Below are 17,687 nucleotides of genomic sequence, written 5' to 3'. Positions count from 1 at the left end.
TTGTCCAAGGCTATAACCTAACTTCAAGGATAGAAAATACATGGGATAAGGATCAGCTCTTCAAGGAAGATGTGGCAGCTGGGACACCAAAGAAAAGATTCTGGAGCAGAACAGCTTCTTTTGTTTCAAGAATGTGTGTACCTTATCTGAATAGCTCTATTCAACCTTCATAAGCAATGACATGCTTTAGATGAAAGCTAGTTGTGCTATAGCCTCTTGCCATTTTGCCAATTGTATGATGAATTGGTATGAAACAGCTGTTGAGTTACTTCAACCCAGTACTTCATGCCACGTCTCCTGAAACCAAGTAAATTTGCTTATCAAGATACAAGACATAGCCAACAAATTGAAGAGGTCCCTGCTATCAAGAGATCCAGAACAATGCTAGACGAGCGTGAGGTTCTATGTTTTAGAGATGAAGGCAACAAAGCTTTGAAGGCTGTACTCAACAAGGACCACAGTTCACCTTCTAAGTGAAAGATAGGCAGAGGACCTCTAGACCTTACTGACTCATAGCATCATGGAATCAACGAACAGCTCAGCTTGGAAGGGACCATGAAAGACCATCTGCTACAGCCCTTCGTGTGAAAGGGAGCCTAGATGAGATTACCTAGCACCCTGTTAGGTGTGTCTTGAAAACCTGCAGCAATGGGGACTCTACCACATCCCTGAGGAGGTTGTTTCAGTGAATGGTTGTTCTCACTGTAAAAAAAAATAAATTCTTTCTCATATCAAGATGAAATTCCTCCCTGTGCAACTTGTACCTGTTGCCTCTTGTCTTCTCCATGTGGTTCCTTATGAGGGGATAGCCTCTGCCCTCTTTGTAGCCACCCTTTAAGTACTAGAACACTGTGATGAGGTCCCCCCTGAGCCTTCTCTTCCCCAAGGAGAAAAGTCTTTATAGGGCAGGTTCTCCAGCCCTTGGACTTGTGGATCAGTTCTGTGAAATTTAAGCTAGACACAAAGCATTACAAAAATACAGGAATTCTTAGGACAACCATCTCTAAGTTATCTAGTAGCAGAGTGGACCCCATGATAGTTGACCTAAATTTTCCTTTCTTAATTTTGTTCCGTTACTCTTTGCCACATTCCCTGGTAGATCTTTAAGAAAGAGCTCTTAACCTTTGTAATTTATACATATATAGACACCACTGACTGCTGTATAGCTCAGACAATCTATGTATGCTTACTTCTTTTATGCCTCAACATTCAGTTTTAGAGCTACTCTGAACTACCTCATCTTTAATCAAATCCACCCAAATTATTTTGGAAGGTTCAGACTGCCAGTGCAGAGATGGCACTGAGCCCAAACAGCCATGCTTTTTAAAGAGGGACCAATACAAATTTCCTCCTATGCCATCTGGGTGTCTCCTACACCTGAAATATTCTCACAACAAGCTCACCGCAACAGGGCAGTTGCTTCTCAACAGCTGTGAGCCAGAAAAGGACGAAAACACATGGAAAATCGTAACTTTCATTACAGCATAAATTCACTAGAAGATTTTTTTTTTTTTTTTGCACTTCTCTCAACTGATGTTCTCTTGTTTTGATCCCATATGCCAATACTCAGCCTGTAAGAAAAACAGCTGACTCACATGAGGTACAGAGTTGGGGTAGAGCTATTTGTGGTTTACAGCCCAGAACTGCATGGGCGTTACAATGTTAAGACCCGCCTATGACACGTTTTAGTTTATTTTCTCCAAGGCTTATTAGTGTACAGTTTTCTCAATCTGAACCTGTCTGCCCAAATATAATTTCTACCAGGTTTCTCTGTATCAGTGGTAACCGCTTCTGGTTCCAACATACAACCAGTCACAAGTATTGTCGGCATAGTTTACCCTTCTGCACTGCTAATGAATAAGGTAAATAAACTCACAGATATCTGTGAAATCTTACAGACATCTCATACCATCTCTATACATTATTTGTCCCTGCCCCATGTTTACCATCTTTTGGCTAGTATCGTTCTTGATTTGAAAGATTTGATGCAAATTCTCATATCACAGTCATTCAGACCTGACAGTTTCTCTATAACCAAAGACTGAATTAGTTTTAGAAGTTTCAAGATACTGTATTGAATGTTTTCTAGAAACCCAAACGTCGTACCAGTTACATTTCTGCCAACTGCTCATTTTGCAAATACATCATAAAACCAAAACGAGCAAAATGAATCTTGCACAGTGTATTATTTACAAATGACAGCTATTTTGGGAAAGCCAAGATGACAGTCTCCATTATTTTCTTGCTTATCTTTCCATTGCTTTACCAAAGAGAAAAAACAATTGTCAAAAACATAACATTACTATAAACTGATGCTACCACAATTCTACCCCTTTTCCTTATCTCTGCTATGTGAATTTTCTACAAACACCAAAAAAAACCCCGCTCTGAGTTCTCACTCTCCCTTCTCCCACTTCCAAAATGTCATCACCAGTGTAGTAATTTTATTAGCTTTTGGAGGAGTATCTGTTTAAAGCAGCAAATTTTCCTAGTACTTCTTGCCTATTTTTTTCCTCACTCCTGCTCACTATTCAACTATTATCTTAAATGTTGTCATCAAAGAAAGATTAAAAACAATAATAAATCCAAAAGACCTCAATATGTTTGGTATACATGTATTTTTGTACCCCAGTGTAAATGTAAAATGCTAAGGAGACATAATTTACTTCAACCTTCAAAAGATGTACACAAAGTCTTTGAAAGACTATGAAAAACAGTAACTACTGCACAAAAGGAAAAATTCCATTAGCAGTTGAAACTTTTTAAGAATCTGGACCTACGCGGTTGTAGTCATAATTGATTCGCCATATGAAAAGAAGTGAAGCGGTCAGAAGCACAGCAAGAATACACAGAGAGATCAGCAATCCTTAAGAGAACAAGAACTGCAACTGTATGGCAGTGGGATGTGAAATACATGACCGTTGTGTACTTTGGAGGGGTACATCATTCACAATTGGAGATATCAACAGTAAGTTAGAAGGTCATCAAAAAGAGTACCATCAATGCATTGTCTAACATGCACCTTTTACAGAAAATAGATTAATTCTTTCCCAATGTAATGGCAAATCACAGAATAGGGATAACAAATCACAGCAAAAAACAGTCATGCAGAGGCATGTTAAATGACATGACAAACAGGCTTCTGCAGAATCAGAAATCTATGCTGGTCAATGTAAACAGAAATTCAAGGTTGTCACTGCTGTTTATTCTAGACCAACATATATTTATTTCACTTCCACACACTGGAAAGTTGTGTAAGGAAAAAAAGCATGGGGAAACATACCTCTGATAAAAACGTCTGCGCCGATTTCTGTGCTCCTACATGGAGCAGATATTCATATACGTACAGCGCTAATCTGAAAAACAAACAGAAAGGACAATATTTAGAATTGTGCATTTGTTTGTTCCTCTTCTTTAGAAACAAAGGATTACCAGAAGTTTGAGGTGCCCTCTATCGCCTTTCACAAGCCGCTATACACTGAACATGTCAAATCTATTATCTATACCAGAACTTTTAAACTACACATGTAGGTCAATCTGAGCAGAGGTGTTTAAATAGTAGTTAATTAAATATTATTAAACCCTCAAATTACTTCATGTCAACATTTTTAATGATATTTGGACAAGTGCCCAGTGAGCTAACAACTGACCTACTGCTGCTCTGTGTTTGCCCACTCCATACTGTGCTTATTGTAAATACGATATATACATACAGCAACACCCATTAATTTTCCAGATGAATTTTTTTTAAAAAAAAAAAAGTGGAATGTGCCAAGCTGTTAGCACGCTTGGACAATACCCCGTGTTTGTTCAAAGAATGTGCAAACTTTGGACTGCATCAGGAACAGTAACCCCAGCATTCATCAGCGGGCACACAGGCAGCCACATCTCTCAAACAAAGCGCAAACGGAGTTTTTAGATTCATTCAGACTTGTGCACGTAGGAGCTCCAACGACAACAGAGCTACAAACGAACTCCCACAGCTCCCGAAGGAGCTTCCGAAAAAGTGATCTTCAGCACCCAGGCACATCTCCAACTAAGTCCAAAGAGCTGGAATAGGGATCTCACTGCAGAAAGAGGACCCACTCCCCAAAGGACTACACACCGCAGCTCAGGCTGGGATGCCCCGTTCAGCAACCAGAACAGGGGAGCTGTAACGACAACCAATTGATAGAGGCTATGTAGGCTAGATTTAAATTAGAAAACGAAAGAAGTAACACTTCCCATTCCTCGGCTGACTCTCCAGAGATGCTCCCATCTGTCTGCATGTTTCAAGTCTTTCAAAATGAAATCTCGTTTTAAAAGAATGATTTAATAATAATGCTTGGAAATTGTCTATAAAACATTTCAGTCCAAGAAAAGAAAGAAAGTCAGGCTGTGTGCCTTTTAAATTTGCAAGCTGAACTGTTTTTAAGAAGTAAAATGTATTTGCATGCACTTTGTGATACACCACTATTCTTATTTGAAACTTTTTACTGTTCCTATTCAAAAGTTTGTAGTTTAACTAAACAAAATAGAGAGGCAGAGAATATCTATTTTCCTGTTACTGTTCAAAACGTTATGCAGTATTAGATGAGATAACTGTCACCATGGCACTGACAGAGTAGTAATTATTGCAGTAACCTATTAAGTGTGAAATTTTAAAATCTAGGAGAGGCATTCCATAAAAATTGTTTTCACTAGTTATTTATACTTTGTACATGCAACACACATACTACTTTACTCTCTCCAACTTCAAAAGCAAAAATTTGCTTTTTCCCTCAAATTAAAAAAAAAAAAAATCAAATTGATATTCAAACATGTGACTGATTTTAGCTTGAACCTTGAGAAGGGTCGTGTCTACTTTTTAATTCCCGTATTTTACAAAACAGTATTGTGCCATATGAACAAATGCAGAGCTCAGCCTGCTGAGCAGAAAGCACCTGGTTCTTCTAATGGAGCACAGTACCATCCAGTGCTTAACTGCGAAGCAGCTCAGAGAGGACACAGTGATACGCCTCTTAAGTACTCTGAAGAGAGAAAGGACCGCGTACTCTCATCCTAAAAGCACAACTGCACTTGTCAAAAAAAAAAAAAAAAAGGTCACATCTTGGTGACTTAATTCCTCCCAGTTCAACTATCATTCAATTTTTAAGCAATAAATAGTTGTAGACAAAATCTAAGAAAGACGTAACAGGCACAAAGGAAGCACTTTCTACAATGGCTGAGATGACCTGAATACCCAGTAACGCTTTAAAGCATCTCATTCGTCTTCCAAGATTCCCTTTTTTGTTCTTATTGAAACGTGAAGCCTGCAGTCCAGATAAAAGGATTTGCGTGATCATATCCTTTCTACCCCACGAAGGAAAGCAAGACAGCACAAACACAGGAGTTTACTGCAGGCACACACCACCTTCATAAGCCTGCCATCTGTTGAAAGCTTTAGCAAACACTGCACCCCAATACCCAAATTCACAGCGCAATACTTTAATATTGAGAAAGATTTGTGAGCCTCATCTACCTGCACAGCACTGCACATGCAGCCGTGCTCCAGCGCAAGACAACATCGCTACCCTCTGCCCGTCTTCACCCATCCAAAATGTCAAAGACATTTCAGCACTGCAAAAAAAGACAACCCTAAAACTTTGACTTAAGAACATAGAATGTGCTACTTAAGCATAACTAAAACTATAACATCTCTAACTCTTTAATATGCATTATTACATCTTCGTCCAACATACTAGCAATGAAATGAAGTGGTGAAACGACTGTGCTTATTAAGTGTGGGGGGTAAACACGGCAGATTTCAGGAGAAGAATAAATATTCCACTTTTTAGGCTTCCAAGTTGATCCACCTGTGGTAAATTAAGAGCAGGACGATGCTGGCGAGGGGACTGCCTGGCTCCTGTGACAGGAAAGCCAGGACCACCTTCCACGAACAGATGTGAGACAGAAGGCACAACACAAAATAACCTGATTGGGTCTTATTAGATCTAAATTGCCGATCCATCCCTAGTTATTATGCTGTCAGGAAGTCTTTACAGAAGTTAACGATGTTACAGCTTCATTGAGAAATAAATGCATTTACCACAGAGATCAAAAGAAAGATACTAATGTTTTACTGCCTTAGCTGCAGCAAAAAGACCAATGGAAACTGATGCTCTGACGTAAGACACCAAAGAAACACAAAAAAGAGGCAACAAGCAAGATTACCAGATATAGAAAACTTTAACTACAGCATAAAACTAGAATAAGATAAAAATGGCTACAGTCCAAGCGTGTAAAAGTAACAGGTTAATTAACTATTTAACACCTGAGCAGAAGACTAAGAAAATAATAGTGAGATGGTCTTCTACACCAAAGGACTTGGGTTTGAAGTGGCATTTTAAAAGACAGTTTTTACTCATTAAACTGGTGTGAGAAACCGTGTAAAAGCAGCAAGGAAACATATGTTAAATTTTCACATTTGCATACTTGTTGACATCCCATGAGTAATGTGAAGAAAAAATATTTCCAATCAACTTGTGACAACATTGAAGTAATTTTTGTTATAGACATGCAAGAGGCCAGAGTCCCCCTTCCCTGCCAAGACAGTTAGATTACACATTAATCCATGTTTTCAAAATACATTCAGGCTGTTAAAAAAAAAAAAAAAAAAAAAGGAGGAAAAAGAAGAGTTACTGTCTAGCTCTTACTGCTACGGTGCTTAATTTTGCTAAGCTGGTATGTTTTGCCTGAAGTTTCTGCTCTAATTGAACAAGGCATTCATACATCCTACAAGTACCTACTGAACACCAAGGAGAAGAATCATTATCAGTTCTAGCCAACCAGTTATCAGAATATTACCAGGAAATAAACAGTAGTCACGCTAACGGTGCTGTGGAAAAGACCTTCTTACATGTTAAAGTGGGAAGATGCAATTAGCTTAACAAGAACTTACAACCAAAGCCTTGCAGCAGTATGTCCATTGATGAAAACCAGGTGGTAAACTCCCACAATTCCAAGTTAAAAGATTAAGATACCACCTAACTTTCCATAAAAGCCAGTGAAAACCTGAAAGCACCAGCACCTTATCTGTTTTTGGTATCTAACTCTGGTGTTCACACTCCCTGCACCACCCCGGCAAGCTTCATTGACTATACGTAGAGTACGCAACCAGCTGTTCAGATGAACATACACCTAGAGAAGAAGGGCTCAAGATATTATTACTAAGCCTTTCAGGAAATAATTTGTCCATAAAAGGTAAAACAGCAGTATCTTTGTTTTGTGTACCGAGAAAGTTTCTGTCTCTCAATCTAAGACTGACCTCCAAGCACTGAGTTTGGTTTATTGTTATTTCTAAGGAGACAAAGAAGAAAAGGAGAACGGTCGCATTTTTCCATGAAGTTCAAAAGCTGGGCTTAGAAGAGCAAGGAATTGCAATAAATTAGCTTCTGCTTTCTCTTGAAAACTGCCCAGTAAACCTGCCAGAAGCAGGCAACTATTACACACAGCTCCATGCAGTTGAGAAGTGCAGTTGCTTTCATTGTTTTATTAGCCACGTGTCATAACTAAAAATATATGTAATTTAACTGAGGGTACAGTGGTGTACAACCATTATCCAGAAAGTTATAAAATCAATGTGACGGAGTAAGAGCCTGCAGCTCCCCAGCTTTGGCAGCGTGTCAAAGCACAGTTCAGGTACTGTACCTGCCTTCTGCAGCACTGACACTCGGCTTAATCACGCTGATAAAGCCATACAAAATCTACACCACAAATTCTACAACAGTGAATGACTGCGCATCACTGAAATGTCCCTAGATGCTACCATCTCCTCTGCCAGCAACAGGCATTATGCTGTTAACATCTGATGCTGGATTAAAAAAAAAAAAAAAAAAAAAAAGTATCTGTAATGGGAACGTTCCAGCAGAATCCAAGCATTTTTGGATTGTTAAGACTTGATTTTTTAAAACTATTTATGTATGGATGAAGTTCAGCATATGACACATGATCTTTAACTTTTTGGTTTTTTAAACAGTAATTAAAAAACACAATGAAAATCAGTAAATCAATATCCCTACATAATTTTTAGTTTGTGTGAAGAAGAGGCAGCTGAGCAACACTTAAAAGCAGCTCCACAGAAAAGATCTTAAATGTTCCTGTCTGTGTTTCAGGAGACTTGCAGTATTCCAAAGTTACTACTCTAACCTATACAGAAAAGCAGGTTTTTTTGTTTCCAAAAAGGTATACAGACTTCAAGAAACTGAGGAATCTCACTCATTTAATATCCAAAATATAAAACTCATTCTCTGAAATAAGAGAAAGTAGCACTGAATCTGTATATCAAATACAGTACAACAGCTAAAAACATCTCAAACTTCAGGTTTCTTGAAAAAATTTTCTCAAATCCATCAATCCAGTACTTTACAAATGGTTCTGAAGCTCTTGATGGTGAGCTGATTTTGGTAAGTTTCAACTAACAACAGCAAACAATTTTTTTTTTTTTTTTTTTAGAAAGTTTCTTTATTTTTGACAGACGTATGCCAAACCACTCTTTCTCCCCTATTTGATCATACTGACATTTTCCTCTCTCGCTTCCGGCCCCTGTATATTTATATACAAAGAGAATTTTCCCCTATATTTTTTTGTGGTTTTTTTTCATATATATATTTTCATATAATATTTTGTATTTATTTTTCATATGTATGTACATACATATAATCTTTTCCAGTGCAAGTCATCTGAGATTTAGGTGATCCAGCCTGCGGTGGATTAACCCCGATAAGAGAGGAATGGGACAAGAGACCACAGGGCTGCGCTGGGTGCAGAAGTGCTTCGCTGCACAAAGCCGAACCCCGCAGAGTCACCCTTGCATGCCTCTACTCAGCTTCCCCGAACGGGGAGGGGGGAGGATCGATTTGAATGCTGCACCAAACTGGAGGTATACCCAAGAATTTAGTTACGCTTTTCCATTCGCTTAGGCAGGTACATTAGCAGCAGCCACGATGCTGCAGTGATTTATTTGCACACACAGCCCAAGCACATCAGCTCTCCCAGGCACGCCGTTTCACCCACACATAATCTACATTTTGGTTTGTTTAGCTTGAGGCCAGCAGACTGCTCTTTTCAAGAGCCTCTAATCACGCCAGTCTACTGGCTTATTTTCCAGCTGAAAACTCGATCTGTGTTAATGTTAGTGCTCTGTATTCTATCAACAATGTGATCAGTTTTCTTAGAAATACCTGAGTATTAAACATAACTCTAACACTGGTCTGAGGAAACAGTATGTCCCACAGGAGACACTCGATGTTTGTTCGGCTACGTGCACTGCCTTCTCTGAGAGCTCCCACCACAGCCCTGCAAACACAGGCAGCACAAGGTGTATGTATTTGACATTATTCATATCCACTCACTTCTTCCTCTGTAGACAGCAGAAAACATTCTCCTTGCATGCATCTAAATATTTGGGGCTTACACACAGTGCTACAATGTACAGTGCCCTCAGTGCGCTGTATTAGGATGATGGTACTTTCCGAATAAGCTGCTGTTTCTCGTCATTTATTCCAGTTTTACAGACAGGGAAAGCCTACTCCTACCATGATTCTGGGAAGGTACTCTCATCACCTCTAGCTCTCTTCCACTCAATTACTTGCAAGATGTCCTGAAAATATGCCTTGTTAATTCTGGTCACCCTCCCCTTGATTACATATCCTGCTTCAAGTGTTAAAAACAGTTGTAACCTAGTACATGCCCTTTTACTCTAACACTACTAGAAATAACAGCAGGTTTTTTTCAGTTTACCCATACAGTTGCAACTCACAAATTCTTTTTGTGTCTTCATTTCTTACGCCTCTACTACTTAATCTCCTGTAGACTTCAAGCACTAGCATGACTATTTCCAGCAACACATTAGCTTGTGCACCAGTATATAACTAAACATTGAACAGGTATCTGGTATCCATTGATCTTTTGAAAAAGATCAGATACACCTGCTGCGGTGGTGTCTGCAGTCTCTCCCACAAGCATTTAATTGCATGGTTTTACATATTCTCATCTGCTAAGGCTGTCTTGGTTTGTGCTAAGATGTCACATTGCACAGTGTTCCCCACATTACTTTCAGCTGACTCCAGCTGAGTTTCCTATTAATTTTTGTCTCAGGTCTCAGCTTGTAGAAATTACTACAGAACTCACGTACTGCAAAATTAAAACACTCTTCTGTAGATTCCATCCTGAATGGGATAATTTCCATTGATTTCCAAATTCCAATACATCATCAAAAGGTAGATTTTCTTGATGACCTCTAAGGATTCAAATCAAAATCTTTACTCTTTTTGCAGCTATGTTTTGCACCTATGTACTTCAAAAAGTTTTCCAATAGAATTTCACAGGCTGCCTAGTCCATGGTTAGGAAAGAAGTAAGGTTTATGCACCTGAAAGTTTGTCTGGTTCTTTCCAGCTGGATTTGCTGGTGTAGCAAAACAACATTACCTTCCTGCAAACCTATTTCTCTTGGGCCACTAGAGCTACAGCATTACTCACACGATATTCCTATGTGAAAACTGTTGAACATCGCAAATGCATCAGCAGCAGCAATCCTCAGAAATAATACTTTCATTTGCAAAATGACAGATGCAAATGAAGAGTGAAACGTGCTGAAATTAATTGACTTTGTATTTTCAGTGTTTATTCAGCTTCCCAGTGCTCTGTGCCTCCAGGTTGCTCAGGCGCCACTTACCTCTGCTTAACAGATTGTCTGTTTCCGTAGCCTCCTCTCCCACCTTCTTGCCTCCACCAACCGAATGCCACCAGCCCAGAAAGCCACACCATTTAGATGTATCATTCCCCAAGCCACATTACAGACAGTTCTTTGCTCTCTGTGTGGGTTGAAAGACGGTGTCCCCTTCCTTCTCCCCTGTGCCCGGGGGCCACAAAGCAGAGGCTTACTCCAAGACAAGCCAACTGATGCTGATGGAAATCTTTTATCATCAGGGATGAGTTTGCTGTAGCAGAGGAAGCAAGACAAGCTCTTTGGGTGTTCTGCCGACTTGCAGAGACCATAGGCAGTAAAACTCCTTTATCATGTATTTCTCAGGGCAGTCCAAAGCAAAGCCAGTCTGCTGCTCACATAGCCTTCACCCTTTTTGCTTCTCCTCACCAAGGGCAAGCTATTTACACTGAAATAGCCCAATTCCTTCCCATGCAAACAGAAGACAAGGCTGAGTTCACCCAACCACCCATTGACACCAAGGACTAAAAACATCCTCTTCTCACTACTCTCTCGTTTCTTACCACTTTCCTAGTTAAGTAACCCAACCAAAAAAAAAAAAAAAACAACCTGAACCGTTTTCTGCTGATGACTGAGCTGAATCAGCCTGCCAAGGGTGTGAGCAGCCACACAGGAGCAGCAAGAAGCAGGAGCGCCGATTTTGGCAGCCCTGGACTGCCAACACAGCTCTGCCCACACCTTCAATTCCTTCTTCTGGCTAGAATCTCAAACTTGGCATTTTATGAAAACGTGCGTATTTTTAAGGTAACCTCTGAGTAGTTTCTTGGGCTTAAACCATATAAACTATTCAACTTACCATAACTATAAAATATGCTGAATGGCAGCTAAAAAAATAGTTACATGACAAAACACATTCTAAAGCGTAAGCTGAGATTTTTATAAAAATACATGAGGTTCCATCTCTTCCTGATAATAAAGGTGCTAACCTGGGCCTTCCCTGTGGCTTTCAATGGGATAGTTACGGGTTTTTACATGCTATTTTTTCCCTGGTATATAATTTGCTATAGTTAATGAGTTTAATGCAATGCATCCTGCCCTGGCAGTAAGCAGAGCCAGCAGAATGGAGCTCTTTTAAGGAGAGTCCCTGGCAGAGAGCAAAGCACAGAGTCCTCAGAAAAATGCAAACTTTAAAGCTATACACATGGCATAGGGATTACCAGTAGGTGGTACCTAGCTGAGCACCTTGTATATCACACCTCTTTGTAGACTTAAAACACTGGTTACATATGACAGACGGTTGCTTTAAAATCCTGTATCAGCAGAAACCAAGGCTGACACTGACCCATGACACCGCAAACACAGGGTGTCACTGCTCACCACTTGCCACTTGTCACCCACTGTACTCAAAGGAAAAAGTTAATCTGCAAAATCTGCCAGTGACTGAGATGTTCTGAAATCATGTATGAAGAAAAAAATACATTTGTATTTATACACCAACAGAAGAACAGTGACTGGCTTCTAACCAACACCTTGGTAGCATGCACAGGATGTTGAGAGCATTGCTGCCGTACAACCGGTGCTTGAGTACTGCTTGCCTACGACACTGGCGGATGACACCTTCTCAAGCTACAATGCCCTGAAAGGCTACCACCTTCAACACTTCACAGTGGTCTTCTCAATGGGAGAGCCCCTCCACCCCACCGTGAGATGCGCTACTGAGTACTGGAGGTGCTGCCAGCCCGCTGCAGTGCAGAGCCAGACAGGTCACCTTTGATCAGCTTCAGCAGCAACTGGAGCCACGACAGCTTACGTTGCACAGATGCCAGAGAGGGGTTACCATGGCTCTGTTGTAGAAATAGCTCCAAGCAGTGGAGTAATATTATGTTAAAATATTACAGCTGTTCCTAAAGCAACTGCCTACCCTGGAGCAGAAAGCACTTCTCCCTGTCTACAGCACCACCAAGAGAAGGCTGAGAAAAAGGAGGCAGCATGAATGGATACAGCCAGCTCCCCAGGGATGAGTTAAACTCATCTCAGACCAGCACCAACTGGGTATGCAATGCTCATCAGCCCCACAAAGCAAGCATCATGTAACTTGATTTTCATTCCTATGAAGAAAACAGTATTTCTGAGTATCTGGTTCCTAGAAGGACCCATGTTTTTGCCAGTAGCTTTGCCAGCTCTGCTCAGGAAGTATAGGTTTAATATCTTATTAAATATAGAGGGGGTGTCCACAACATTGAAGATGATTACCAGGAATCACTGCTACTGAAACCTAAAATCCTCTCTTGAAAGCAGTAGGGTGAGACAGCAGATTAGTGTCTCACTTGTCGCAACGTGGAGGAAAAAGAGGAACTGGAGGACCCTGGGCAGTAGCACAGACAGGCTGGAGGATCACACTACTGCTGTCCTTTGTAAGAGTCACAGTTAATGTTGAACAAATAATTATCTTTTTTCTTCTTCTACAGTATATCATGGTTAAACTGAGTTGCAGATAATTAGTCAAAGACTGTATCATTCCTTCCCACTCATTGCCTGCTCCAGTTATGTTTTTAAACTCTGTTAAGAACAAACTCCATACTTGGAGGTTGGTAGGACACTCTGAAGAGCTCCTTTCCATGTTTCACAAACTGGCACATGACTGTAGCAGTATTTCAGTGTACATGCTGGTGTACCTACAGGCTGATAGGGAGCCAACTGGTAACAGACACAAATCCAGTCATCTACTTGGAAAGCCACTGTAGCTGATCCTGCCCAGACTTTTGGCACACCTCTACAGCAACCCATAAATAAGAAGGAGAAGAAGGATTTCGGTTCACAGAGCAGCACGCATGTGGTGGTTTCTCATGCACAGATTCTCCTCCTGTAAAAGGCTCAAGGTTTTGGAGAGAAGACTTGCAAGTTTGGTGGTCGGTTTACATGAAATGCATCTCAGACTTACTAGCAAAATGTTTTCTGAATTTCATTGGAAGTTTCCTGTGGGAACCAAATAGTCAAAGACTGACCATCACCAATGCTCCTGGGCTGGCAGATTATCTCAAAGGCAAGCTGAAATAATGAACATTACCACAAAAGAATGAAACAGCAGACCTCCAGCAGTCACAATCAACCATGAAATGGAGAATTAGTCTCAAGAAGGAAGGGGAGAAAACAAGAATGAATAGACAAGCAACAAGTCACCTCACAAATCTTATGGGAATCATACGGGATGAAAAAATTGAGGATGAATCTCCCTGCGTATCTGTCTAAAAAGTGATGGTGGAAATAATTTGTGTGACTGATTATGAAATTATGGCATTTTCTACTGGAAAGAGAAGTTCTGAAAACATCAAAGTCAAACTAACAGACCTCAGAAGTCAAACAAATTCAGGGAATAGGTGGAAAAAGTTTCTAAACAAATTCAGGGAATCAGTGGAGTTTCTTCAAAAGAACAGATAACCTGAAGAAAAAAAAATGCAAGACAAACAACAGGTGACTCAGGCTATATTAAAAAAAACTCGGTGGCAAATATCAATGGAAGACAGAGATAATAAGAGGCTACTCTGGCTGCATCAAAAATTCCTCACTGGTCCAAGAAAAAGGTGCAACAAAAAAAAAAAAAAAAGAAAGCAAAGACACATTAAGGAACAAGACAACCATGCACGTGACAAATGCAGGAGGACTGAAGTGCCAAATGAGTTTCAATGAGCAAGGACATTAATAAGGCAGCAAGAATGAAGTCTGTACCACCAAAGAACTGCAGTTCCACTATTCAATGCGAGAACTGTGCAAAGCAAAGAGAAGGTAGGGAAGTCTGAAGTCTTGGTGCATGCTTTGTCTCTACCCTGACAAAACAGCAGAAGAAAGCATTACTACTTAAATGTAACAGGAACACACACCGCAGGAGGAAACAACAGGTTTAAGAACAGCTTAGGGTGACAGCTATACTACAGGAGAGATGGCTGGAGCACATTGCCTACGAAATGAGCCAAAATGTGTTCTGAACTTGGAAGAACTTAAGGAAGTCTAGCATGTCTTCTGAAAAGAAAAAAACCAAAGGGCTCAGGGATTTACACACCGCTCAGAAACAATCTTTACCATCACCAAGTTTCACTTTTTTGGACCAGACGAGCCACGAATGTGACATTGGCTCCATTTCTTAAGAATTAGACTTCAGTAAAATCCAAATCCCTTCTGTGGGAGAAGAACCAGTGCTGCTAGAAATGGGGAAAGCAGACCTTGAGCTCAGCATAAATCATTCTGGCCTCCATCAAACAAGGCACCCAGCGGTAGCCCTGGCAGCATGTTACGGTGCCCCACACGTGGCAGCTCTTGGTGCAGCGTCGGCAGAGGTTGTGACCAACCTGCTGGTCCCAGGAGGTGTCCATTGGGGTCTCAGCATGCAGTCAGCGCTACATTCATTACTTCTCCAGTGACACCGCTCTGCATAAGCTGGAGGCTGTACTCCTGAATGCCCTGACAATGGAGCTATGAGGGGAAAAAAATAAGCTTTTTCTAACACATATATACCTCCTCCCCCAGTTGAGAATGTCTTTTCTGCATTTATTTGGGGGGGCGGGTCATTGCCTTTGAATGCTTTATGATTCCAGAGCTGCAGATGGCAAAATGTCAACTCTGACATGAACTTTTATGCAGTTCCTTCATTCCTTCTGAGACAGTTTCTCTGCAGAGGTCATGAATGCTGCTTGCATGCTTAACAGTGCACTGAATGGCGCAGGCTCAAGCAACATCAGACAGCTGAGGCCACCAGGAAAAGCAATTTTTAAGGGTGTGCTGTTTCACTTTCCTAAACTTTAGGGTCCAGTAGACGACAACTAAGCATCTCCCCGAACCATAAAGTTCCCCTTCCAAAAAGGGCAGCTACCACGTTGCCCCCGGGAATAATCACCCACTGGCTTTGAGATCACTACTCGTGTTGGGTGAATTCTGCACTAGGGACTGAGGTGGAAGAACTCAAGGCATTTCTCTAAAAAAGACAAACAGAACAACAGCAACCACCCCAACCAAAAAGACAGTCTTTATCTGTACAGGTATAAGTGTAAGTACATGTACAGAAATTCCCAGCACACATAAAGTGATCCTGCAAAACTTCATGCACAGTACTCCTCCTCAAATCACTGCGATTTTCACCCACAGGTCAACTGCACGCAATTTGATATTATCAGACCTACCAACTGCCATATGGCTGCCAGCCCCATCACACCTGTCTGTGGAATTCTCACGCATCTGGCTAACCTGCTAGAAGGCTCTAAGCACTCGCCTGCTATTTCTCCCCTTGGCTGATAGAGAGACACGCTGAGTAGACAGCTGGAGGTATTCTCTTGCTTCTCCCCAGACTGGCTCACAGCCAAGAAGGATTAGCCAAGACCCCCAGCTTACTCAACATTTCCACTCACCTACAACTCCAGATAAGCTCAAGCACCCAGCCGCAAGCTACAGTTCATGCACAGCAAGTCTGCCGAGCTTCAAGTCCTCTCTCAAACTGCCCAGGGGACAGTCTACTACCAAAATATATGTATTTTACAACTTTAAAGATAATTTGCTTAGGCTCCAAACTGGAAGTTATCAGAAATATTTTCTTTTGAAATGCATGTCGTAAAAAAAAATAATACTGGTTTCAATGTTCTCCCACAATTTTCTATAGTGAGAATACTTTCCAAACAGAAAGTTTAATCAACAGAAGGAAGATACTTGAAAATCTGGCTAACAAAGAACTGTTCCACAAAAAAAAAAAAAAAACCAGAACCAACAAACAACCAAAAAAACAAGAACAACCACAACAAAAAACACCCAGCAACAATAAAATCCTGCAGTTCTGAAGCTACACTACCAACCATTTGACTAGCAATCTAGAAAATTTTAATGCTAACTCTCCAAATTGCTTCTACTTGCTTTGAAAGGAAGAAAGTTGATACCGGACAAAAGGGATGAAAAGAATTTAATTCCATACTGACAGCTGATGTTTGGTGGAAAAATTGATACGGTATTGTATTTCCTTATAATTAAAACAGGGAAAATAAGCAAACCACTTCTCGTACAATCTCTGCCTGAGCACTTCTTATTTGTAAATCAAAATTTAAAGGACATAAACATCAAAAAGACTGCAATTCTACTGTGTGCACAATTCACAATTCATACTGGCTGTTCTGCTCTTACCAACTACAAATGTGTTTCTGTACAGTACATCTTCAATTTAGAAAATGTTATCTTACATTTGGCTTACACTGGAAAACAGAAAATTCCATTTTCTCAGTTGTGCAAGTAGGCATTACTAAAATACTATAATCCATACTGGATTCGGTTTTTAAGTTAACTTAACAGGCAGGCAAGTCAGGAAATACAGAATGTTAAGTCAATGCTGTATTGCCAAGATGCAATTGCTGCAGTAGAACAGTAAACAGTCAAAAAGGAGACTTCAACAGGCCATGGGCAGGTTTTAAGATGCCAGGAGTTGGCATTGGAAGAGAAAGAAAAAAAGAAGGGAAACAAAAAAGAAAAGAAGGGAAACAAAAAAAAGAAAAGAAGGGAAACAAAAAAAGAAAAGAAGGGAAACAATGAAATCCAGACGGGTTCTTTGCAGGCAAACAATTCAAGCTTCCAGAACTTAGCATCAAGGCTTACGCTTCAATAAGCTAATGCGCCCCAACACTGCACACCTATTAATATAGCTGAATGAGTCCACACCTGACCCCAGCTGTGGGAGCACAATTCAAATCACTGATACCCCTGGGGGTTATCATCAGAGATGTACCAGGCATAGCAAAGAAATACTTAGAACTGCCAGCTTGTGACCAAAAGGAAAAAGATAGTGAAGATGTCTTACTGGACTCAAAGGTTTACAGTTAAAAAATACAGGTGAGCTCTATGCAAGAACTTCAGGCATGGAGGTAGTTTTGCTAAGGAGTTTCAGAAAGCATTTTCCAAAATACGACCAGTGATAAGGCATTTTACCTAAAAATCCTCTGCAATAATGCGGGGGGGGGGGGGGGGGGGGGGGGAACGC

The 17,687-nt window shown here is 40.6% G+C and overlaps 1 protein-coding gene across 1 annotated transcript in view; it reads right to left on the bottom strand.

Annotated features, from left to right (window-relative positions):
- The window catches only part of SSBP2 (single-stranded DNA binding protein 2), a 207,966-nt gene that overhangs the window by 143,736 nt on the left and 46,543 nt on the right, over positions 1 to 17,687 (bottom strand). Inside the window, exon 2 of the mRNA XM_009886887.1 lies at positions 3,284 to 3,356. Coding sequence (XP_009885189.1) covers positions 3,284 to 3,356 — 73 coding nt within the window. The remainder of the gene's footprint in view (positions 1 to 3,283; positions 3,357 to 17,687) is intronic.

Source organism: Charadrius vociferus, unplaced genomic scaffold (assembly GCF_000708025.1).
Source record: "Charadrius vociferus isolate BGI_N301 unplaced genomic scaffold, ASM70802v2 scaffold244, whole genome shotgun sequence".
Lineage (NCBI taxonomy): Eukaryota > Metazoa > Chordata > Aves > Charadriiformes > Charadriidae > Charadrius > Charadrius vociferus.
Note: the sequence above shows the minus strand (reverse complement) of the source record. Positions and strands in the feature narration are given on the sequence as shown.